The 24160-nt window shown below is 52.3% G+C and overlaps 2 protein-coding genes across 3 annotated transcripts in view; one reads left to right on the forward strand and one right to left on the reverse strand.

The window, feature by feature from the left end:
- Positions 1-3473: 3473 nt before the first annotated feature.
- Positions 3474-18635, reverse strand: CRAT (carnitine O-acetyltransferase). The gene is made up of 14 exons (XM_004375747.2): positions 18060-18635; positions 15470-15733; positions 11927-12045; positions 10635-10688; positions 9853-10018; positions 9298-9472; positions 8500-8678; positions 7800-7900; positions 7339-7458; positions 6938-7060; positions 6702-6837; positions 6419-6481; positions 5335-5472; positions 3474-4633 (listed from the first exon to the last, which is right to left on the reverse strand). The coding sequence occupies exons 1-14, from the start codon at positions 18111-18113 to the stop codon at positions 4418-4420; spliced, it is 1908 nt and encodes a 635-aa protein (XP_004375804.2). The 5' UTR covers positions 18114-18635; the 3' UTR covers positions 3474-4417.
- A 191-nt stretch (positions 18636-18826) lies between these two features.
- The window catches only part of PTPA (protein phosphatase 2 phosphatase activator), a 37291-nt gene continuing 31957 nt past the window's right edge, over positions 18827-24160 (forward strand). The window contains exon 1 of one of the 2 annotated variants that reach the window (XM_004375749.2): positions 18827-19148. In XM_004375749.2, coding sequence (XP_004375806.1) covers positions 19115-19148 — 34 coding nt within the window. In that variant the 5' untranslated portion in view covers positions 18827-19114. The remainder of the gene's footprint in view (positions 19149-24160) is intronic. The other variant, XM_023730802.1, reaches the window with a different exon arrangement.

A 24160-nucleotide genomic window follows, 5' to 3' on the forward strand; every position in this document is an offset into this window, starting at 1 on the left:
AAACCTTCATCTAAGGTACAAAAAAAAAAAATTATGTGAGATCAAATTGACAACAGCAACTCAAAAGGTTTGATGGGAAGCCTAGGGGGCAGTGAATTGAAGATAATAGTGATGGAATAATTTGGAAAAGGATAGTGAGAATAGCAGCACAACTGGAAGAATGTAATCGATGTCACTGATTTGTACCTGTAGAAACTTTTGAAATGGTGTTAACTTTGGCTACATATATTTTCACCAAAAAAAAGGTCCTCCGAGGTCGAGAAGGGAGCGTGTTGACATGTCGTGGGGTTGTTAACCAATGTCATAAAACAATATGTGTACTGACTGTTTAATGAGAAACTATTCTGTAAACCTTCATCTAAAGTACAATAAAAAAAAAATTTAAAAAAAAAAACAGTTCTCTTCCACTCATATTTTGCACACACACACAAAATTTAAGTTCTTCCCCTGCATCTTTGGCATCAGGATTTGGTCACCCCTAGGGCCACCTCTGGGTCACCTAAGTTCTGAGTCCACTGTCTTCACGACAGCCAAGTGGTTTGAGATACAGAAATGCCTTCTGAATTTCATGCATGATGCAATCACTGGAAATTTTATCCAAAGCCACAACTGCCAATTGGCATAACATTCAAACAGTTGCATTTTTACAAATCCATCCTGTAGAAGTGTCTTGGGATCACCACAACCAACCACTTATCTCACTGCTTTTCCAGGGATCTTTAAAGTACTTGCTTATCCTGAAATCCAACAGTTGCAAATTGCGAGGTCAAAGATCAGACCCTCAGGAATAATTACTAAATCTTTATTGTTTCTTTGCCACTTTCCCCCACTAGTTCCACTAGGGGACTTGCAGTGCAGTGAATTACTTAACATGGCCCTTCTAGCTGTCTTTGTGTTTCCCATACGATGATTGGGTGGGACTATGCAAATAAGGTGGGACTATGATGGTTGTGTGTCAACATGCCTGGGCCATGATGTTCAGTGGTTTGGCAGTTAGGTAATGATGTAGTCGTCTTCTGTTTTGTGATCTGATGTTATTATCCTCCATTTTGTGATGTAAATCCTAGCCTCTGTGCCTGTGGTTATGGTCCCATTTGGGAGTGAGTTATCTGTTATGTTAATGAAGCAGAATTAGGGTGGGATATATCTTGAGTCACTGCCTTACTAGAGGGTGTGACTGAAGTCACCACCCTTATCACCCTTATTCAAGTCACGCCCTTACTTGAGTCACACTTTTAAGGAGAGAGAAGCATGTTGGGGAGGCACTACCACCAAGAAGAAGAGCTAGGAATGAAGTGTGTCCTTTGGACCCCGCATCCCTTCGCTGAGAACTTCTTAGACCCAGGAGACAGAGCTGTAACACTGGAGACAGTGCAAGACAGCAAAAATCGGCAGCAAGCGTGGCAGAGAACCGGTAGCAGCAGAACCAGGAGATCAGTGTGAGATGGTGCAATGGGCTTCTGGGTCCACAGAGCGAGGAGGCTAAGTGCGTGAACTGAGTGCCTTGGGCAGGAGGCTTCCTGGCAGAGTGGGTGCCTCCAGGCACTTGGCTTGCTGACCCCCAGAGTGAGAGAGAGAGCTGGGCGCCTTTGGGCCGAGGCTTACTGGTGGAGTGGGGTGCCCCAGGCACTTACTGGTGGAGCTAAAGAGATCTGTAATGCTTGCCAGAGCAGGGCAGAGGCTGGGCTGAGGGGCCAAGGGCAGGAAACAGAGGCCTGCCTGCGGGCACGGCTGAGAAGAGACTGTCCTGATCAAAAAACTGTATCCTGAGTCGTTTCTAATCCTGAATTGAACCTGCTACTTCCCTAATAAACCTATAATCATGGGTATTGCCTTTGAGTTCCCTGTGGCCATTGCAAAGATTATGGAACCTAGCAGCGAAGTAGAGAGTGCTGGTGGGAGGGATGGCTGGTGTCAGAATTGCTAAAAAGGTTGGAGAGAAGAGATATGTCTGACCTACGTGTCACAGCAATCAGCCTTGGGCAATTGATGCTGATGGTGATTCTCTCTCCCCCTCTTCCATGCCATTTTTACAGGACCTCTAAGCATTCCATTTAACAGTGATTGGGGTTGTTTTAGCTGCTAATATCTTCCCCAAACAGTACTTCGTAGTGCAAAAGAATTGAGCGCGCACCTCTGTATGATGAGACCTGTGATAGCTCAAATGTAAGGGGATGCTCTCGCTTCTGAAGGATAATTTGGGGGAGGGGGAGAATCCTGTCTTATAGGATTCAGACCTATATGGTTCTTAGAACTTGTGGTTTCTTGGTTCTCTTTGCCTGGATCGCTCACTCCACTCTACCACTGCCCCAGGTTGGGTAGGGTGTGGGCCCCACCCAGGTGCTCTTCACACAGCAGCCACTTAACCCTGCTGTGGCCCAAGCTTCGTAAGACTCCCAGTAAGCCCCGGAGAACACCATCACTGCCATTGTACAGATGAGAAGGCCCAGACTTGCCTGAGCTCTCTGGAAGCAGAGCAAAGCCTGGGCACTCCCCTTGGTGCAGTTCTGTTCTAGGCCTGCCTGCTCACAGCCCCTAGCCTAGGGGCCCGAGGAACGGCCAGGCCTAGAAGAACTCCCTCCCACCTCTGCCCAGGGCCGTGGGTAAGTGGCATGCCCTCTCCGGGCCTCATCTGAGAATAAGGACCCTGTTAGGTGCCATCTTCATGTGGCTGGGGGAAGATTCGCTGAGGCCGTGGGACACCTGGAAGGCCTTGAGTGCTCTGTACAGGTTAGTGCCACCTGATCAATGCCCTGGTCCAGCCGGCTGCTTCCTGCACCTTCTAGGCTGCAACCCTCTGTTCATCCTCCTCACCAGGTCATAGGCATCTGGAGCAGTTTCCATTCCTGCTCCCCCTTTCTTCTCCCCAGGATGTCTGGGTGAGTGTGGACTGGGGCTGGGGCCTCTGCATTTTCACAAGCTCCCCAGGGGGCTCGGCTATACAGCCTCCTAGGACTCCTCAGGGAATCGCCATTCTGCCATTTAGTGGTCAAGCGACTTTAACCTCTCTGAACCTGTTTCCTCATATGAAAAATGGAGAAAACGACAGGACCCACCTTCATGTGGCTATCTCAAAGGTCAGTCAGGCCACGAAGCAGGCTGCTAACCTCTTACCCCTATCACATTTGACATCTACTCATGGGGTTTGACATACACCTTCCTTGACAACTAGAGTGTCTCCCTGAAGTGTGACTCACCTTTCTCACAAACACAGCCCAGCTGACTTTGGCAGGACATCTTGTCTCTGCCAGGTAAATGGGAGTTGGGGTGTAGGGTTCTGGTCAGGTATTTGCCCAGATAGCAGCTGGGGCTGGAGTGAGAGCACCCGCTTACCCACCATTCCTGTTGGCCTCAGTGGGGAGCTGGAGGATGAGGCCTTGGGCCCCAGGGTGTCAGCCACACATTGCCCAGTCCACCCACTCTGGGGCTATAGACCCCACAGTCCCCTTGGAGAGTTGTCTCCACCTGCCCTGGTAGGTGGGAAGTTGGCTATGATGAGCACTACCCTGGGTCTGGCACCTTCCCTGGCCCAGTGCCCTATGGTTAGAACTGGCCCCTGGCACCCAGACCTCAGCCACCTCCTCCTGGCTCCTCTGAGGAGCCCTTGGACCCACTGCTTGGACATCTCAGCTCCAGACCCAGGGGAAGCTGGAAGTGTGCAAGGCCAGGCGTCTGCCCCCACCCTACCTGACCCCTCAGCTGAACCACCTCTTCACCAACAGATTTTCCCTTTATTAATTACCTTGTATGTTAATATTATACAACAACCATGAACATGGTCAGGGAATCAAGCCAAGTGGAAGCAACAGGGTCTGGGCTTGTGAGCCACGTTATCCAAAAAGAGCACGGCAGCCAGACAGGAATGGTACCTTGACACAGGATGGAGGAAAGAGGCCTCGGCCTCACCGTCACCCTATCCCCACACCCTGGCATCTCAGGTGTTCAGCTCAGAAAGGCCCAGGTGGCCCATGGCCCCTTGGCTCAAGGTAATCTTCTGTCTCTAGGTTCTTCAGAGTTTGGGGATCAAGTTACAGAGCCTAGCCCAGCTGTGGAGCTGGTAAGGAAAGGGACTTTTTCCCAGTCTCACGTTCTGGCATGGGGTACCCCAAAAAAACCAAACCCACTGCTGTCGAGTTGATTGCTAATTCCCTTTCCTGGGAGGGGCGTAAGTGGGTGATGGGCTGGGGGCCTGGGCCTTACAACCTGCTCAGCCTCTGAGCTCAACTCCAGACTAGGGAGGTTCACACCAGGTGCTGAGATGACCCATGGAAGGCACTTGGCTTGGGCCTGCGGGCCCCACTAGGGGATGCCCCCTTGGCTCAGTCAGATCTAGGGAAGCCAAGGGAAGCGGGGAGACCCCCAGCAAAGAAAGAGTTCAGCCCTGGCTGTGGCACTGGCAGGCCTGAGCACATGGGGCTCACAGCTTGGCCCGGGGGTGGCTCTGAATCAATGCACGCATGTCCAGGAGGGCCTTCTCTAGGTAGTGCGCCAGGCGGGCAGCGTTCGTCTCAGCGCAGCTGTTGTAGGCCGACACGGAGAAGTTGATGTGAGCCTCCATCGGGTTATAGCAGACGCCATAGCCGTCTGGGACCACAGGCCCAAAGAACATGACGCAGTCCGTCTTAGCAGGGACCTGGGGGACAGCACAGGACTAAAGCTCTCATCCTCTCCCTGCCAGCTCCTCAGCTTGCATTTCTGAGTCTCTAGGTCTTTGAGCACGCTGTACTCTGCCTGACATGCCCTGTCCTCTCTTCCAGCAGATGGGATCCTCCCTCTCATCCTTTCGGGTGCGTTTTTGTTGGCAGCTCCTTTACAGAGCCCCTCAGGGTGACTTTAACTGCTACCTCCCAGAGGCTCCGGGATCCCTCTGGTTCCCTGACCCCCCAGCGCTTCCCAGAGACTGTCATTGCCTCATTCCTTGTGCTTTCCCAGCTGGACCCCAGCATAGGCCGGCACAGGCCAGGTGTTCATTTGTTCAGTCTGACAAGTGAATGAATGAGGCCTATTCTCCCATTGTGTGTCTGTGACCCCTTCTCAGCCTGTATGAGCAGGTGGTGAAGGCCCCTGGATCCAGCTCCTCCTTCAGAACTCAGCCACTCCCTGAGTGAAGGGGTCAGTGGATCCATGGTGGGCTATGTGGACCACATCACTCCCAACTCCCATGGCTCACACCAGTCTGGTCCAACCACATTCTGGACCTTGGCTCTGCTCAGTGCCACCCTTGTTCAGCTCCAGCTCCCAGCAGGCTCACTTCCATTCCACCCTAGGGACCTACGGTAGGGGCAGGACCCAGAGGGCATGGATCCCCAGACAGGCCCCAGGAGAGTGGCCCACCTGGCTGGTGGAGAGGTTGAAGTGCATGGCAATGGCGTAGGAGGTGTCCATGAAGATGTCAGGCATGCTCACCAGGTCCTCGATGGCCTGCAACTTCAGGCCCAGCAGGTGCCGATCGAAGGCCTCTCCGCGGATGGCCTGTGGGAGGGGAGAGCCTTCAGGAGCGGGGGTTGTGGGCCACAGGATGTCCCTGCCCTCCTTAGAAGGCTGTGGCAGCACCACCCCTTCCATTCACTGGCCTTTTGGAACCATGAGACCAGAGTGTTCTGCCAGGAGAGCCCTCGCTTCAAAGACAGAGAAACTGAGGCCCAGGAAGGGGCAGAGACCTGCCTAGAGAGACAGGACAGCACAGGACTTAAGAGCCTGGGCTCTGGAGCTGGGTGGCCTGGCCACATCCTAGCTGTGGGACCACGAGCAGGTCGCTTATGTCTTGGAACCTCAGTGTCTTCATCTGTAAAGTGGAGACAGTCGCTGAACTTGACTCACAGGGTGGCAGTGGGGTCTAAATGGACGTCTACACGTAACAAGGAGCCCTGGCGGTGTACTGGTTAAGAGCCTGGCTGCTAACCAAAATGTCAGCAGTTCGAATCCACCAGCTGCTCCTTGGAAACCCCATGGGGCAGTTCTACTCTGTCCTATAGGGTAGCTATGAGTTGGAATCAACTCGATGGCAACAGGTCAGTCAGGTCGGGACATGTAACAACGCTGGCCACAGCCTAGCACACAGTCAGTGCTCAGACACACAGCCAGGATCAGAACCCAGACTGCCTCCTCCCTAACTAAAACCCACGCTGTCAGAGGGCAGGAACCCTGCTGTCTGAGGGCACTGTGAAAGGAGTGTAACACAAGACCCAGGTGCCTGTGTAACCACGAAACCCGTGACCAGGGCAGTTACTGGGCCTAGCCTCAGTTTCTCCAACTTTAAAATGGGGATATTCAGCCTTGCTCAAGGTGCCTCAAAGCTCAGGGGGGTGGTGGTTCTAGCTAAGGGTTAGTGGCCATTTGCTGTAGAGAGGACGGGCAGATAGATCACAGGTAGAAGATGCCAAGAGACAAGCAAGTAGGACAGGTGGGTCTCACTCACCAGGTCAGTGTATGCTCGATGGGCCTGCACGGCCTTCCGCAGCAGCTCCACCTTCTGGTGATCCTAGTGAGTGAGTGAATGAATGAATGAATGAATCAATGGTTCCTTTTCTTCTTTGGCTGCCAGGAAGCTCAGAGATTCATGGTTCTATCTTCTGTTAGATTCCCAGTGCCCACCATACGGCTGGAATACTGTAGCTACTCAATCAATATGTGGTGACCGAGTGAACAGGAAGGAGGATAGCTCTAGCCCAGCTCACCCACCCTTGCCTTGGACCTCCTACCGTCACATTGGAGTCATCCATGGCCTTGACGAAGGTGAGTGAGTCCATGGAAGCTGAGCGGATGGTGTCTGTGCGGCCCAGGTGGAACATGCGCAGGGAGGCGCTTTCATATGTGGCACATGCCTGCCCATAGATCCTAGGTGAGAGATGAGGGCTGAGCATGCCCCTCCCAGGTTGCCCCTCTGCCTCCCCCCATTTCATCCTTCCTTCTCAGGTGAGCAGGGAGTGGTGTGCACCTGTAGTAGGCCAGCTGCAGGGCCATCTGGATGAAGGCGTCTGGGCTCATCTTCTCTGACTTGGGGAAGTCCTTTCCAAAGTGGTGGAATACTAACATCGTGATGTCGAGGTCCTGGATCATGCTGTGACGGGGAGGAGCCCATGCGTTGGAGGAAGAAAAGAGCATGTCAGGCAGAGTACACTGTGTGCAAAGACACAGGCACAGAAATGCAGGCTGGTATGCTGCGGGCAGCTAGTGGGAAAGGAGGACAAGAGGCAGGCACCTGGCAGCCCCTGCCGACCCCAGGGGGTGCCTAAGAGCACAATCTCAGAACCAGAACCAGGTACAATGACAGACCTGGGACAGGAGCTGCTCAGGCTCCTGCCCACCCAGCGCAGGGGTGGCAGGGCAGGCACTTACATGCTAAGGTTCTGCTTGGCCTTCTCAATGTCGCTCTTGATCTCTGGGGTGATGTTGAACCGCAGCTTCTTGGGCATGGGCAGGGGCACCATGGGAGACCTCACAAACTCGGGTTTCTTCCTGCATGGGACACAGGGCCTCAGGCTCAGGCAATGCCTCCAGAGCCTGGGCCTATCCCTGGGGTTGGAGTGGGGAGGACGAGTTCCCTGAAGCTGGAGGGAGTCAGCCCAGTCAGACGGCCACACTGAGGCCTGGAGAGGGGAAGAGACTCACCCAAGGTCACACAATCAGAAGTGGCAGAGCCAGAATTCAAACCCAGGTCTGACTGAAACCCATGCCCTCTGCAGGCTTCCTTTGAAGAACAGATTTCCAGGGACAAGAGACAATGATGTTCCCTCACAACCCATGTGTCACCTGTCACCAGGAACTGGGGAACTAGGAGGTGGAGGAACCTTACTCACGTGAACGCAATGACGTGGTCTACAAGAGCGATGACGGGGGGCCCCTCTGCAGCTGCGTGCTCGTATACAAGCCCACAGGAGCCGTCTTCTGCCACGATGAACTGTGGAGGGAAATGGGGCATGCCCGTGAGCTTCAGGTCCCTGGAGGCTGCCTCCTGACCCAGCCACTCCCTGGTTGGGTCCTGTGGGAAGGGCTCCCTCTGAAGCCATCCCAAAGGTTATGCTGACCTCCTACTGTTATTCATAACAGCTAGCGTCCATCAGGTGCTCTGGGATGCCTGTGTCCCAGGCTTGTCCTAAGCATGTCCAGTGCTCAGCATGCTTCACTGAGCTCTTGCAATTACCCTACTGGGGAGTTCTACTACCATTCCATTTTACAGGTGCAGAGAGGGAAAGTCGTGGCCAAGACTGCACAGCTCTACCTGGCCCCATATTCCAGGCTCTCTACCCACGTGCTGAAGGGATGTGTTGGGGTGACAGCAGCTTCTGGGCCAGTGCACCAGGCCCTGTAATGACAGGCTGCTGCCCAGTAATTACAGCAGCATCCAGCCTTCTGGCTTCCCACCTGTTTACAAGCTGGGAGGCCAGGGACGCTGGGCCAGGGCAGGGACAGGAAGTCCCTAGGGCCAAGGTGGACATGTTTGGGTGTGTGTCTGGGGCGAGAATCATGGCCCCTGTGTGGTCCTTGGATAAGGCCCACCTGCAGTGTCTTGTCGAACCAGCGGTTGCCACTGTTGAGCTTGCTGCCGCCGCCATGCAGCATCTGGCCAGCCACGTGGCTGCGGTACACATCTTCTGAGACCCGGGGCATGGGCGCGTCCAGGCACACGGTGAAGATACTCTTCTGGATGGACCGCACTGACTCCCGGTTTACCTTGTCTGCGTGCAGCATATGGGCGAGTGGGAGCGTCAGGGTTCTCCCTGCCCAGGCTTCTTCTGGTCTACTGGTGCCCCTCTGGGAATGGGACACTTCCTGCTGCAGAGGCCTGGGCTTCTAGAGCATTCCCCGTGTACTGGGCATGGGGTAAGGGACCCACTTCTCAGAACTCTGCAGCCTCAGCACTCCATGAGGAAGGGACCAACACCTGAACCCACTTTTAGACACAAGGAAATGGAAGCCCAAGGTCACATGGGGAGCCAGTGTGGCAGTCAGGGATCCAACACAGGCAGTCTGACTAGGGACAATGCCCTGACAGATACAGGATTTGAAGGTTTAGGGGCTGAGGGGCAGAAGGTGTACAAACACAGAGGTGGGTTCCTCAGCCACAGGATTTGGATACTAATCCCAATTTGCAGCTTAATAGAGGGAAATTAACTAACCAAACTGAGCTTCGATTTCATCCTATATAAAGCAGAGACAACAGACCCCAGTGGAGTGGAGAGGAGTGGGGAGAAGCATGGCTGCACAGGCCGGTGTAGGGAGGGGGCCCAGATGAGTGGGTCTCAGTGTGGGTCCCCCTGGCTTCCCTGGTCCCCTGTTCTCAGGGTGAAGAGGCACCTTTGATGAGCGTGTTGTATGCCTTGGCCCAGGAGTTGCGGTGGTTGGAAGTGAGGATGCCCACAGGTTCCTTGTTGGTCTGCAATGATGAGTTCCAGATTTTCTCCAGCTGTGTGAAGATCTGATCCGAGGTGAAGGGTGTCCCATCACTGTGGTATACGTCCAGCTCAAAAAACTGTCCGGGGCAGAGAGAGGGGGACTGGGTGGGGAATCTCAGGCAGACAGCAGTCACCTCTTCATACCAGCCTCCTTCCGGCCTCTGAGGTTGGTCACTGCCACTCAGGGCCTAGGTGAACTGGTGAGTCAGGCCAAGCGTGAGAGAGAGGACAGGCCTTGGATTGCCCTCTCCAGGCTGGGCAGGCCCACAGCCTCCTCCTGGCCTCCCTCGGGTGTGGGGCTACCTGGGCACCCAGTGGAGAGGCCCACGCACCTGTTCCTGGGAGCACACGGGCATGTGTGTTGGGGGAGTGGGATGGGAGGTTGACTTTTGGCCCCACCCCTCTCCTCCCCCCGCACAGGGTGGGGGTCCACAGCTGTGGGCAGCGGGCCCCCAACCTGGTTGTTGTGCACCACAGTGATGTGCATGGGTGGCTTCTTGGTCTTGCTGAAGTCGATGACTGAGTCCTGCTTGGGGCCTGGCATGCGGCAGGAGGACAGGATCTGATAGTACTGGTTCATGCACAGCGGCTTCCCTCCCAGGTACTCCACGGGCAGGGTCTCACTGTGCGGACAAAGGGACACGAGAAAGCCACTGGGCCAAGTAATTGGGAAGAGAGGACAGGATTGAGGGGCCTTGTAGGTACTGCTGGGGGTGGGCCAGGCCGAGTGGGGCTCCGACAGGGCCAGGCCCCCTTGTGGCAGGGTTCAGGGTGTCAATGCATTCTGCCCTGGCCTGGCACTGTTGTGAATAACCTTCGAAACTCCTGCTCCCTCTCTGGGCTTCAGTTTGCCATGGGGGCAATGAGGTTATGAGTCAACCTCCGGGGCCTCTGTGGCTGGCATCCCACACTTCCAGGGGACTCCCAGGACAGTGTCACAAGGAGGCAGTCACAGCAGCCGGAGCAGAGGATGTAGGCATCCCAATCTCCAGTGCTCTGTCTCTTTTACCCCAACAGAGGCTGGGCAAACAGGAAGTGAAACTGACTGAACTCTGGGCCCGCCCAGTACCCAGGTTACCTTGCTGGGGCCAGGGCTTGCGGTTGAGGGGAGGTGGACCAGGTTGGAGTGGCTATGGTAATTAGGCATGCCAGGGCAGGGGGTAGGAGGCTGAGAACACCAGTGCTGGTCCCCAACTGCCCTGGAAGCGGGCAGGAGAGGGTGGGGCTGGGACTACTCACTTGTCAATCATGGCCTTGAAATCCAAAACACCCTCGATGAGTTTAGAAGCAAACCTGGAGGGACCAGTTAGAGAAGAGATCAGAAGTTGTGCGGATACATGGAGGAAGAGCCCTGGGTCAGGGGAGAGGCCCAAGCCAGGCCCATTGCTTCACTCCCTTGCTTGCAGAAAGCCTGAAGGAGCTCAGGAGAAGACCATGTTGAGTCCCAGCTTGCCCTCTGAGCCTGCTTTCTGGTAATCTTTAGAGGGAGGGCTGCTAGGAGGGCTCAGGGAGATACTGTTGCATAGGTCTGGCACAACTTCGGTGCTAATGAATGGAAGCGTGATTACGCTGGATTAGGGGTCAATGCCAGCTGATTCCACCTCCACAGGGCCTGAGGCCTTGAGAGACAGCCTGGAGTCTGGGTGTGTGTGTGTCACCCTGCTCTGAAGCATCAGTTACAGAAGGACCTGGGCCTGTGGGGGTGTGTGTGTCAATCAGAGGGCAGTGGCTTGAAATAAATGTTCTCTCTACTAGATCTCGTCCCCTCTCTGGCTCCTTGTCACCCCTCAAACCACCTTCCCCAACCTGGCCTCCCTTCCTGGACCATCTAGGCTTATGAAGAAGGGCTTTCTGGATTGCACCAATCACATCCTGATGCCTGGGGCTGACCTTGGCCCCCACCACAGGGACCACCAGCTAAAGTTCTTGGGCCTGAGTCTGGAGTCTCTTCCCCAGGGTGCCCTGGTCCCTTTAAGAGAAGCAGGTGGTAGCCCTGAGTGGCTGGTCCTTGGGAAGGAGATCCCTGTTGCTGGTATTTTTATCCCTCGGAGAAGTGAAACAGAGGCCAGGGCAGGTGACTAGGCTGAAAGTGGAAAAGGGGACTGTGTACAAAAGTCACCCCTGTGGCCAACCCAGGAGAGAGGGAAGAAAGGGCAAAGTGCCAAGACTGTGGGGTAGTGGGGAGCCTTAGGTTTGGGGTAGGGAAGAGGACTCAGTCTACAGCTTGGTGGCTAATAATTAGGAAGCTTTGGAGCTGGAGAAACCCTGCTTCCTACCCCAGCTGGGTCAATCCTGAGCTGTGACCTTGGCCAGGTCCCTTCATTGCTCTGAGCCTCAGTTTCCCCGTCTGTAAAATAAGGATGATGCTCCCTACCTCAAAAGGCTATTTGTGGGGATGAAAGCTAATGGACATGGCTGTAGCCCATCTCTTCTCTTGGGGGAGGTAGACTTTAGGGTCTTGGAAATACCTGGAATCCTGCCCCCTGACTGCCTGCCCTCCCCGCAACCTGTCCCCAGCCTCAGCCACTCACCGGAGCTGACCCTGCAGATCCACAAAGTCCTGCTTGGGCAGCGCCACACCAGGACTAGAGTGGATGACCACAGGCTGGCGGTACTGGAGGTAGGCTGTCTTGAGCCACCACTCGGACAGCTGAGGGAAAGGATCAGAGCCCATCAGGATGCGTAGGCGGGACCTGGTGCCCTGCCCCCCTTAGGGCCAGGGGACCTGGCTAGACCCCACTGCCCTCTGCTCTTCTGCCAATGACAGACTCTGGGTTGGACTTTCTTTTTTTTTTTTCATTTGACTTTTTTTTATTGTGGTGAAAATATACAAAACATTCACCCAATTCAACAGTTTTTAGGTGTACAATTCAATAACATTGATTATACTCTTCATGTTGCACAGTTCTTATCCCTAGCTTTTTCCTAATTATTCCACTACCATTAACATAACCTCAGTTCCCCCCATGCAAAAACTCTCCCTTTCCCTCTCCTCCACACCATGATCCCCAACCCCTAGTAACCATTAATAAATTTAAGTTTCTATATACGGTGAAACCTGTGAAGACTGGATCTCGATTGGACTGCCTTGTTTTTCTGGGTCTCACAAGTTTTCTGCCTTTGACAGGGTGCAGTCTTACTACTTTTCTATCGCTCTCCATTAGTGGAAAATATTTGTGTTTTCCTTCTCTGACAGGTTTCCACCTTACACAGGTTCCAGCTTTCACAGGTTCTACTGTATTTGCTTATTTCATATAAATGAGGTCATACAGTATTAGGTGCTGTTGGGCATTCTCCGTGAATGGGGTGAATGCTCAGATCCAGAACATACCTCCTGCCTTAAACCCACCAGCAGCAAGCCCATCATTTTCCCCTTGTTGTTGCTGTTAGGTGCTGTTGAGTCGGTTCCGACTCATAACGACCCTATAGGACAGGGCAGAACTGCCCCATAGAGTTTCCAAAGAGCAGCTAGTGGATTTGAACTGCTGACCTTTTGGTTAGCAGCTGAGCTCTTAACCACTACACCACCAAGGCTCCATCTTCCCTTAGCCTGAGCCAATCAGGATTGGCAAGAGAAATCAGACAATACTGCCAATAAAAACGTAAGAGAGAGAAAAGACTATAAGGAAACCTGGGGTGGGGGAAGAAAGGGAGCAAGAATGTGAATGATTTTTCTTTATTTCACAAATTTTTTGTTAATGATTATAATACTACTATAAATAAAAATGTATGTTTAGATAGAAACAAAAAAAGGCAAAGATAAAAAGAAAGTTAAATGAAGGCATTTTTGACCATCCCCAGCTGGGAATTCTCCAAGGAGACAGAAGACCAGGGTTTTAGAGGAGCCTGTGGGACTCTGGTCCTTCTTTGTGGCCTCTATTTTCTTGGTGTCTGATGGGGAAGTGGACACCCACTTTGATCTTAAGGATGGTCTCAAGGTCTGGGTGATCTGAGAGGGAAGCTCATGGCAAGGGTAAATCATTGCCCTGTTGACAAGATATGGATGACACATCCTGTGTCTCCACACTGACATCTGTCCTCTGCCCTGGGGCAGGGCTATTTCAAACGGGGAGAACAATGTCTTTCTGGGGACACCCACAGGTATATTGTTATAGACTCCAGTCTTGGGGCTGTACACAAACCCCATTCCCAGGTAACTGCCACCAACGAGCTTTACACGCTGACCGGAACACCCCCCTGGTCCCTCTAAAGTACAGTCCTAACACTCCTCTCTGTTGCAGGTCCCTCAACACCTGGGGACCTGGGGCCCCCGCTGTGCTTTCTCACCCCATCTCAAACAGCAGGGCTGTGGCATGTGCCTCTTCACCACACAGATTCCCTTGGGAGAACTGCTCACCTGTGGCACCAGGCCACTAGCCTTGGGACCTTGGCAAGGGGCGAGGGGATTGACTTGCCCCAGGTTGTACAGCAGGCCAGCAAGAGATTGCTATCTACTCACTCATGGTCTGAGGACTGGGCCCCTGAGTCAGCCAGACCCTCTTGTGTAGCTCAGGGTCTCCTTGAGGGCTGCTGCGTGGTTCTGGGCTTCTGGTCTACCTCTCTGGGCCTCAGTTTCCTCATCTGTAGATCAGGGACACTGTGACAACCTGGGTGTCATGTTGGGAGCTGGGTGGGCCAGACTAGAGCCTACCTGGGGACAGAGCTGCTCCCCTTCAGCCACAGGCCTCCACTCTACTAGTGGATCTCAGAGTCTTGCCCCAGAGCTTGGGAGACAATGGGAGATTCTGCAGATGGCAGTAACGCAGAGAGGGCAGGCATTCCCTCAGTGAGAATCACCATGCCAGGTGCTGGCGAGACCCTCAAGGGGCACCAAGGGTGGAGGGGGATGCCTCCACCTCTTTATCCAAAAGCCTCTGTTTGAAAAAAGGGTTGGTTCCAAGCTAAACAAGCTGGAAAACCACTGGATCCCAGCCTTTCTAGGGTCCTTCCAGGGCCAGCATCCTGATTCCGGAGTCCAAGGCTGACCAACTGCAGCTCAGTACATGCTATCTAAGAACCAATGACTCTCAGGTCCCATGTGCCGCCCCCACCCCTCTACAGAGCTCCTGGGTCAGACTTCCACCTGCCCACCCCACATCTCCACTTGGAGGTCCCACAGGCACCTCCTACAAAGTTGCTTTAGGTCAGGACTTCCCTCCCCACTCCTCTACCTCATCAGCAAGTGCCACTGGTGCTGCCTCCAAAACACATCTTGGTTCTAGTGACTTTCCACCCTCTCCCTACCGGCACTCTGGGTTCACACTGCTGGCATGTCCCTTGTGGTGATGGCACCAGTCACCCCATGGACTTCCCTCCTAGCAGCCAGAGCGATCCCTTTTTAACTTTATAGTGAAGTGTAAGAGGCATAGAGAAAAGTACACGCAGCAGAAGTGAATGTCTTTTCACAAGCTGGGCACATCTGTGTAACCAGATTGAAACACTGAACCAGGGCCATCATTTAACAACACAAACCCCCTGCCTAAAGCCATCATGGATCCCCACCCCACCCAAGTCCAAGTCCTTCTACCTTGGCCTCCCCCTGCCCTTGGACTGTACTCCAGCCCTGCCAACCCTCTTTCTGGTCTGTAAACGTGCCAGGCCGCTCCCCCCTTTGCCTGTGCTTCGCCCTCTCTCTGTCTCAGACTCTCAGGTCTCGGATCCAATGCCACATCCTCCCTGCACTCCCGGGACTACTCAAAATAAAGAAGCTGCCATTCCTCATCCATACAGTCTTTGCCATTACACTTTTTTATTTCCATAGAACTTCACAGATTGAAATGATCTCATACCTTTACTTGGTGCTGTTTATCACCTCTCTCCCCTCTACTTGAACATATGCTCCAAGATGTACGCTCACCCAGCACCCTGCCTGGAGCCAGGCACAATCCTTAAGAAACTCCATGGATGAGCACCATACCAGCCTGGGATTTGAACGTTCTGTGCGTGCAGCCAACAACAGGACACAGTGAGGCATGCTTAGGAGGACTTGGAGCCTCTGGGAGGACCCCTGTCTGCCTCCCTCCCCCCCATAAAAGGTGAGGGGACCAGCATGCCCCACCTGCTGTTGCACTCACCCAGTTCTCCATCTTCTTGGCTCTGCGCTCCAGCCCCTTCTGCAGGCGGTCCCCAACGCCCCCTGGGGCCCGAAACTCATCCACCAGCTGCTTGGTTAGAGTCCACTCCTCCTCACTCACAATGGGCTGCAGTGCCTTGAGGTAATGGTCCAGAGACCGCTGGAGTGAAGGTACAGGCAGCCGGGGCAGTGCATCCTGGTGTGCCTTGAAGCGGCCGGAAACCTTTGTCAGGGAGCTAGGCTTGAGGAAGCCTAGGGGCTTCACCTGCAGGCAGCAGAACATCTTGCTCATTCTCTCACCAGCTCTGGGCAAGAGGCCCTGACAACCCCAAAGCCGCAGTCCTGTGCATTTATGTACTCATCGCTGGGGTCAGAGACGGCCTCTTGGGCGGTGCTGTACCCGCCCTGGCCTCCCAGCCCTTGAGCTATGGGTATCCCCACCTCTCAGGGGCCTGGAGATGCAGGTAGGGAGAGGGAAGAGCAGGTGTGGCTGTTGATCTTGGCAGGGCTCAGGGGTACCTAGTCAGAAGGGATGGCACCTGTCGGGGGTAGTGGTGATGAGGGGGACCTCCCACTACCTCAATGCACAGGGCCCTGCCTTTCTCACCCTGGGAAAAGGACAACTGCTCCTTCCAGAAGTCTCCACCTCCTTTTCTCCCACCCTTTCCAGGTTGAGAAATAGGAGGGAAGAAGAGAAAATCAGAGAGAGCAAGAGGATGACACCTTTGGATGAGGTGAGGCCTTGGCGCTTTCCTGCCAGCCAGTGGGGGGAGGGGAGGTGTGGGGGCAGTGCTGGGGCAAGAGAGAGCTGAACAGCCTGGCATGGAGGGTGAGAGGCAGCAGAGAGAGAGAGTCCAAGAGACTCTGGAGGCCAGTGGAAAGAGAGACAGGAGGGTTTGAGGCAGCAGGTAGGCAAACTGCAGAGGCTCCGTTCCATACCTTCTCTCCCCGCTGCCCGTCCTCCATGGCAGAACTGAGGTTCTGAGCCCTGTCTGTCTGTCTTGGGCTGGCTCTCTAAGCCTAACTGTGCTACCAGTAGACGAGCAGAACCTATCAAGAGGCAGCCACCTGCCAGGGCTGGAAAGAGAAGACAAGAGCCAAGATTCAGGGGTGAGGCAGAGGTGGTGACGGTGGTGGCATCCAAGGATGTGGCAAGTTGCTCCACCTCCCTAGCTTCCAGAAGTAGAGGAATGGGGAGCAGGTGAGGGGACTGGAGGTGGGCACTGGAGTAGGAGGAAACCTGGAAAACATTCTCATTTTCTACTCTGAATGGGCTCAGCACCAGGGAGGCAGCCCAAAAAGTATTTAGAAGTCCACCTTTCAGGATCTTTTTGATGAGGGAAAACTTCGCTGGAGGGCAGAAACTACCTGGCTGCTGTGGTTACACCACAGCCCTGCAATTGGCCCTGAAACTGGGCTTGGTGGAAAGTACAGACAGAGTCAGGGGAGGGCCAGAAGTGGGCAGTGGCTGCCAAGAGCTCTGCCCACTCCCTACTTCCCTCCAGGACTCTAAGGGTACTTCTGGGGGGTCTGGTTTTCTCGAGTGCATGAAGCCAGGGGCCACAAGTGGAGAACTTTTGGCATTAACTATAAACCAAAAGGATGCTGGCTTTGGGACTGAACTAGATTTGAGTAACCAAGTCCCTCCTTGCCTCAGTTTTCCCAGCAGGAAAGTGATCAGGCCAGCCGAGTGGTCCTGGGGGATGACCTAGAGATTGTCAGTGGAATGGGGGCCCATCCAGGTGGCAGTGGCAAGGATGAGGAGGAGGCTCAGCGTCCTGGAAGACACTGAAGAGCCTCTAAGTCTGAGACTCTCAGCCAGCAGGTACCCTCAGCCCTCTGGGCTTCGTAATGTCTGTTTAAACACCCTTCTTGGCACAGGCAAGGGGATATACAAGCAGAGATATGCCTGGATCAGAGAGAACAGGAGTCCAAATCAGGAAAGCAGTATCACTTGCTCCAGGCTACTCTAGATGTGGACAGGTTGGGGGAAGGACTGATGGTAGTGAGAAGGGCATGGGGCTGCCACCTGCCATCACCTGCCAGTTCTGAGGACTTTTTCAGCACCAAAGCTTGATGCCTCCAGGAGAATTTCTCTGGTCACACATTTCCCCAGGGGCCATTTGATAAACCCACGAAGGCTGACCAACTGGATGACGTCGGAGAAGTGGCTCTGGCCTGAGCAGAGGCAGTTCAGCCTGAGCATGGGAATGGGTGTGTGAGCCTGAGAATAACTAAGGGTATGTGCACAGCTTGACACTCCTGATCTCTCTCCCCACTTGGCACCAGGGTCTAAGGGTGGAGGTGCTGACTGACGCCAGGGCCCCCCACTGTCTTTTTCGGTAGTTGGAAGTTAGCGCCACAGGAAACGGTTCGATCCCACCTCTGATCTCACGCCTCAGTCTGTTCCTCCGCCAAATGGGAGAAACTCACCTGCTGACCCCACCCCACCAGCGGGAGGCCAGGCCGGACAGCAGCCGCTCGGTGTCGCCCTGCAGCGTCGCCTAGGCGTCCCGTTTCCCTATTCGGGCGCAGCTGCGTGGCCTGGACGGGATGGGAGAGCCGCGGGCGGGGCTCTTGGGCGCACTTACCATGGTCCTGGCGGCGAAGGACAACATCTTGCCGCCTGCGGCGAAGGACAACATCTTGCCGCCTGCCGCGAACAAATAGTCCGCACCGTCCCCCGCGCTGGTCCAAGTCCGCGCCGCCGCCGCAGCTGTGGCGGGTGGGTCCCCGCTAGGGCAGCCGGCCCAAGGTCGCCGAGTCACTGCCGCCAATGGGTAGAGGCGACCCCGCGCCCACCCACCGGACCGTGCAGGCGGGAGCGCGACCCGGCGGAAGGTGGACTCGCGGGGCGGGGCCTCTCGTCTGGTGCGGACCCCTGGCGGCTAGCCGCGAGCCCAGGGGCGAGGCCACAGCTCCCGGCGCGGCCAGCCCCGGGGGCGGGGCCAAGGGGGCAGTTAGCGGTTGTGAAATCCTGCCAAGCGCTGGAAACCGGCTATAGGGGCAAAGTGGAGGCCACTGTCCAGCTTTCTCTCCCCCACCTCCAAATGCCGACTGCACTCTTCTAGATTAAGCTGTTGGAGGCAGTGGCGTGCACCCCTCCCAGCCCATTTGGTGTCCTTGAGCGTTACTCTTATAATTGCAGGAAAACACAAACCATGCTGACAGGGGAATGTCCTCTAATATTCCTCGGGATAGAGTCAGTGCGACGCACAAAGATGACAGGTGGGGCCTGCCCCGCAGAAACGTGGCTGCCGCACCAACTACCCTTGACAGCCCCTCAAAAGTATGGTCGCCACTGCTCCCCATTACCCGGCGGGCAGTTAGATGGTAGAGTGGCGAGCCAGCCGTTGGTGCGCATGCTCCCGAGTGCCACGCACTAACATGGCTACCGTCTCCCAATAAGCGTGGTATCCGCGAGCCGGCCGTTGGTGGGCATGCTCCCTGAGTGCCCCGCACCAACATGGCGGTAGTCTCCGCTGCGGTGACTTTAATTCTCAGTTTTCGGTTATAGCCTGCCGGTGCCCATTTCTCTTCAGAAAGCTCTGCACCCGGGGTGGAGGTGGGGAAAGGAAGGGTGGGTTCGGGGGTGAAAGGTTAGAAGGGACAGCAGGCTTCCGGACCGGCTTCTGGCGAGAGGAAGATGGCTGAGGGTGAGCGGCAGCCGCCGGCGCCAGGTAGGGCCGGGCCGGGCTCTAGCGAGATGAGGGGATTCGGGGGCGGTGCCAAGTGTGGGGGCGGGAAAGGGGTGTGGTGTGGGGGGCTCAAGAGGGACAGGGTCAGGAGTTGGGGGAACGCGAGGGCAAAAACTGGTGGGCTTCGAGGAGGGAGAGAGCAGAGTTGAGAGGCCTTGAGGGAGAACAGGTGAAGGGACCCTGTAAAGAGAGCAAAAACCCGGGGTTGCGAAAGGAGGAGTCAAGTTATAGTTGGGGCGCAGCACCGAGACTTGGGAGTTCCAGTTGCCCAAGGGCTGTGTGGACAGCGCCGTGGCCAGAAGGAGAGGCCCTTTTCACATCTGGGCTGTGCGTGCTAACTAAGCCCCTGACCTGGTGGGGAAGCTGTCAGGGATGGAGGCGAAAGTTATTCAAGTGACTGCCTTTATTAGACCCTGGCTTCCAGGGGATGGTGCTCGGTGGGCCTGGGCCCGACTCCCCCCTTTCCAGCCTCCCCCTCACTCTACCCACGCCTCATCCACCTACCCTCTCGCCCTCTGGGAGGCCAAGCTCTGGAGTTTCAGTGGCTGAGAATTTATTGAGAGAAACTGCCCTTGGTGTCTAAACCACTAATTTAAAAAGGCTGGTTGTGTAAGGAGATGAGAGACTCTCTCTTGCATCATCGTCTGTAACTTTTATTTACACACTGTGGCTTCTTTTTAGTTATCTCAAATAAGGAAATCCAGGGTGGGGTTGCTTTTTATAAAACTCCTTTCCAGGAGAAGGGGAAGACTATTAACTGACAACCCCCCAATCCCCTTGTGCTAAGAAGGACTGACCACCGATAACTTTTAAAATTCTGACAGACGACAAAATAGGTTAAGCCAAACACAGCTAATGTTTTGAAAGAATTCAATGTGTCTTCTGTCCTGTCTCACATTTTGTGATCCCTTGGAGGTTCTCAAAAAAAACAAAAACCAAACGTGTTACCGTCAAGTTGATTCCGACTCATAGCGACCTCATATGTTACAGAGTAGAACTGCTCTGTATAGTTTTCTTGGCTGTAATCTTTATGGAAGCAGATCACAAGGCCTTTCTTCCGTGGCACCACAGGCACCACTGGGTAGATTTGAACTGCCAACCTTTAGGTTAGCAGTCAATTGCAAACCACTTGCACCACCCAGGGACTTTGAGAGTCTCAGGAGGGGGAAATTTTGAAGATCAGAAGAGGCATCCTCTCCACCCTCCCAAAAAACAGATGAACAAAGATCTGAATACAATCTGTTAGAGCATTTGAAACCAGACATTTATTTTCTTTTGTACAAAACCTCTGTGCATGTGGCCTTAGAAGTTCTGGTAACGACATCAGGAGATATAAGGCAAGCGGAATTATCAGTAAGATGAATGTGTCTCTGAAGATGGATGGGGGATAGGGTGGGGAGAGAACATGTGCACTGAAAGAAATGAGGGCTCAGGAGGCTACCTATGGCTAGAAAGGTCCTGGTTCCCGAGGCGATCCTTCTTTGATGTTTGAAACAGGATGTTTGGAACAAGTGGGAAAGAAGTCCTACTTAACTCAGACAGTATAGTGGGGAGAAGCTTGGATTTTGGAGTCACACAGACCTGCCTCTGCCTTGCAAGTCACAGCCTTTGTGAGCCTCGGTTTTCTTACCTCTTAAAATGGGGCTACTGAAGAACAGTCAGAATGCTCCTTAGAAGCAAGGATGGCGAGACTTCATCTCACATACTTTGGACATGTTATCAGGAGGGACCAGTTCCTGGAGAAGGACATCATGCTTGGTAAAGTGGAGGGTCATCGGAAAAAAGGAAGACCCTCAATGAGATAGATTGACACAGTGTCTGTAACAATGGGGTCAGGTACGACAAAGATTGTGAGGATGGCGCAGGATTGGGCAGTGTTTCATTCTATTGTATGTAGGGTCGGTATGAGTCGGAACCAACTCAACAGCACCTAATAACAACAACATACCTTCTACATAGAGTCATAGTGTGCATTCAATAAGATAATGTGGGCAAAGCCTGGACACATAGATAGTAAATGTTGACTGCTGTTACTCTTTTCAAAGGTGGCAAAGGTTGAACTTGTGATAATTTTCTAAATGGTAGATGATGATACATTATACTCTTCGGGGTTTTTTAGGAACACCTCTAAAACTTAGTACATTGCCCCCTTGGGAGATCACAGGGGACCCCAATATCCCTTCACGTCTTTGTCAGAGACAGAATCCAAGGCTGGAGAGACTGAGGGTCTGACCTAGTTTATCATGGTCCTGTGTTTGAAGGCTTGTTTCTTTTGCTTGATTGAGTGTTCTGGCCACTTGGGTATGGGTGTGTGTGTTTGTTTCATCAGTGCTTTCTGCATGACTCCTACAAGGTGGCTTTTCCCCTGGGACAGGGCACAACCTGACCTGGGGGTTTTCTTTCTCATGGAATAATGTCAGGTGAGTGTCCTTCAAACTTACAAAACTTGCAAAAAGTACTCTCAAACTTACAAAAAGGCTGTGTTCCCAAAGATCATTTGCAAATTGATTATTTGCAATGTGGAATACATTTTCCCATAAAAACAATGTGGTTAGGTTACCAGTCTGGCCTACAAAGCTTTTTATTTATCATCTCCCTTAAAGCAGCAATTTACTAATGGCAGGGGCCTCAATTCTGGGAACAGGGCTTGCAGGACAGGTTGGGGTAGGAAGAGAGTTTCTGGTCTTGAGCTCTAGTTTGAATTTTGGCAGAGGTTTGCTATGCTTTTATTTCTGATTCTCTATCCTTCTGCTTATGTTTCTAGGTCTCGTGGCCCTTTTCCTTTCCTGAGGGCCTCTCTAAGCAGGTCTTGTTCCCCCAAATGTCACATGTTCTAGAACCTTCTAGATCCCTGTCCCCTTTTCTCCATGCAGCTGATATCAGTGAGATTTTATGAGGAAGACAAGGGAACAAATTTATACTACATTGTGAATGACCGGCAGTTCATTACTTTTCCTGAAGAGTTTGCATTTTTAAAGAAAGATGCTTACTAATCTAACAAATCTTCAGTAGTTAATTCAGGTCCTCAACCCTCTTGGGCCGGGTGTGTTTTAGAATTCAGAGTTTTTCAGATTTCAGAAAACAGCACCCTGTAATCAAACACAAAAATATTGCTGCAGCAAAACGTATAAATACTCTAAGGGGGACACACAAAGCCTTTAACTATCCTCACATGAGTTCAGGTTCAAGTTTTGCCACCAAATGAGTTTGTGCCAAACTTACAAAAAAAAACTTTGGGTTTTCAGAACTTTTTGGCTTTTGGAATTATGGATAAGGGATTGTGGGTTTGTATTTCCCACAAAGTGGGTCTAGTTTGGCTAGAGAGGCCACTCACTCATAGTAAGTAGTTAACTTAGGTGTGGTTTGCCTGTAGGTCAGTCCCACTGGGCCTCTAAACTTCTGAAAATATAGCAGTTCCACCTAAAATAGTTATTATTTTTTTTCTGATTACAAAAGTATATATGCTTGGTTTTTAAACGTCATATGTAACACCCTGGACACCCTTTTAACTCAGTACTGAAGTCACTCCTGAGGCTCACCTTTCAGCCAAAGATTAGACAGGTCTATAGGGCCAACAATGACACACGTGAGGGCCGTGCTTTATAGTTCAATCACGCATATGAGACTAATGGACACACCCGCTCAAAAGCAAAGATGAGAAGGAAGGAAGGCACAGGAAAACTGGACGAATGGAAATAGGGAACCTGGGGTGGAGAAGGGGAGAGTGTTGACACATTGCAGGTTTGGCAACCAGTGTCAGAAAAACAATTTGTGTATTAACCGTTTAATGAGAAACTAATTCGCTCTGTAAACTTTCACCTAAATCACAATTAAAAAAAAAGTAATATGTAACTTAGAAAATGAAAGTCTCTTATAAACCTCACTCGCTAGAGATGACCATCATTAACTTTGTTGTTTAATACTTTAGATTTCTCTATGCATATACTAATGTGTATATTAATGCATATATGTTATTGAGACTAATATGTACAGTTATTGTTTTTACAAAAATGGAATTACAGTACACATTCCATTGGGTTGATTCCGACTCATAGTACCCTATAGGACAGAGTAGAACTGCCCTCTGGTGTTGGAAAAAAAACAAACATAAATGGCCAATACACATTTGAAAAAATGTTCAAGATTGTAATCTTTATGGAAGCAGACTGCCACATCTTTCTCCCTCGGAGTGACTAGTACGTTCAAACCACTGATCATTGGGTTAGCGCTTAGCCACTGTGCCACCAGAGCTCTGATAGTATACGTACTATAGTACAATTCGCTTTCTTCACATATTAATCTCTAGGCTTCCTTTCCCATGTCAGTAGTATAGATTTTATTCTTTTTAAAAGCTATGGGGATTTCCGTTATATAGATGTATCATTATGTACCCATTGCCTAATCGATTGATACTTGGGTGGTTTCTGATTTTTTTTCTAATGCAATAAGCACCTTTATGTACGTCTTTGTGTATTTCTGTGAGTATATCTGTAGGATAGATTCCTATATGTAGATTTGTTTGCTCAGTTGAGTGTATGCATTTTTTTTTATTTCAAGAGATAGTGCTTAATTGCCCTCCTCAGCAGGTTGTACCAACCAACACTTTCACCAACAATACAGGAGAGCTCCTGTTTCCCCTTACCCGAATCAATGCCAGATGTTTTTAATCAGCCAACCTGAGAGGGCAAAAGAGATCTCGTTTAATTTACATTTCTTTGCTTTTGGGAAGTTGGTAATTTTTTCAAATGTTTATTGGCCATTTGTATGTTTTTTTTTTTCCTTTTTAATTGTGCTTTAGTGTGGCAGTGGTGCGGCCATCTTTGTTAACTGATAAAAAATTAAAAGTAAAGAGAGCTTTGGCAAGTCTTTCATTCTGGTCACTTAGTCTGGACCCATCATCTCCCCCCTTTTGTTTAGTTAAAAGTTGTTTGAGTATGATGGGCACGCTCAATTATGGCTTGGCCCTGTGGGTTATAAGGAATGCCAGTGGTATG

The sequence above is a fragment of the Trichechus manatus genome, unplaced genomic scaffold, assembly GCF_000243295.1.
Source record: "Trichechus manatus latirostris isolate Lorelei unplaced genomic scaffold, TriManLat1.0 scaffold00038, whole genome shotgun sequence".
NCBI classification, from domain to species: domain Eukaryota; kingdom Metazoa; phylum Chordata; class Mammalia; order Sirenia; family Trichechidae; genus Trichechus; species Trichechus manatus.

Excerpts from the sequence above, each read along its gene's own strand:
- CRAT (XM_004375747.2), bottom strand. The coding sequence starts at position 18,113 with ATGTTGTCCTTCGCCGCAGGCGGCAAGATGTTGTCCTTCGCCGCCAGG. Across the intron at positions 9,473-9,852 it reads CTGTGGTGCACAACAACCAG|TTTTTTGAGCTGGACGTATA; the intron begins GTTGGGGGCCCG and ends TGCCCCGGACAG. Across the intron at positions 6,482-6,701 it reads TGGATGACTCCAATGTGACG|GATCACCAGAAGGTGGAGCT; the intron begins GTAGGAGGTCCA and ends CTCACTCACTAG.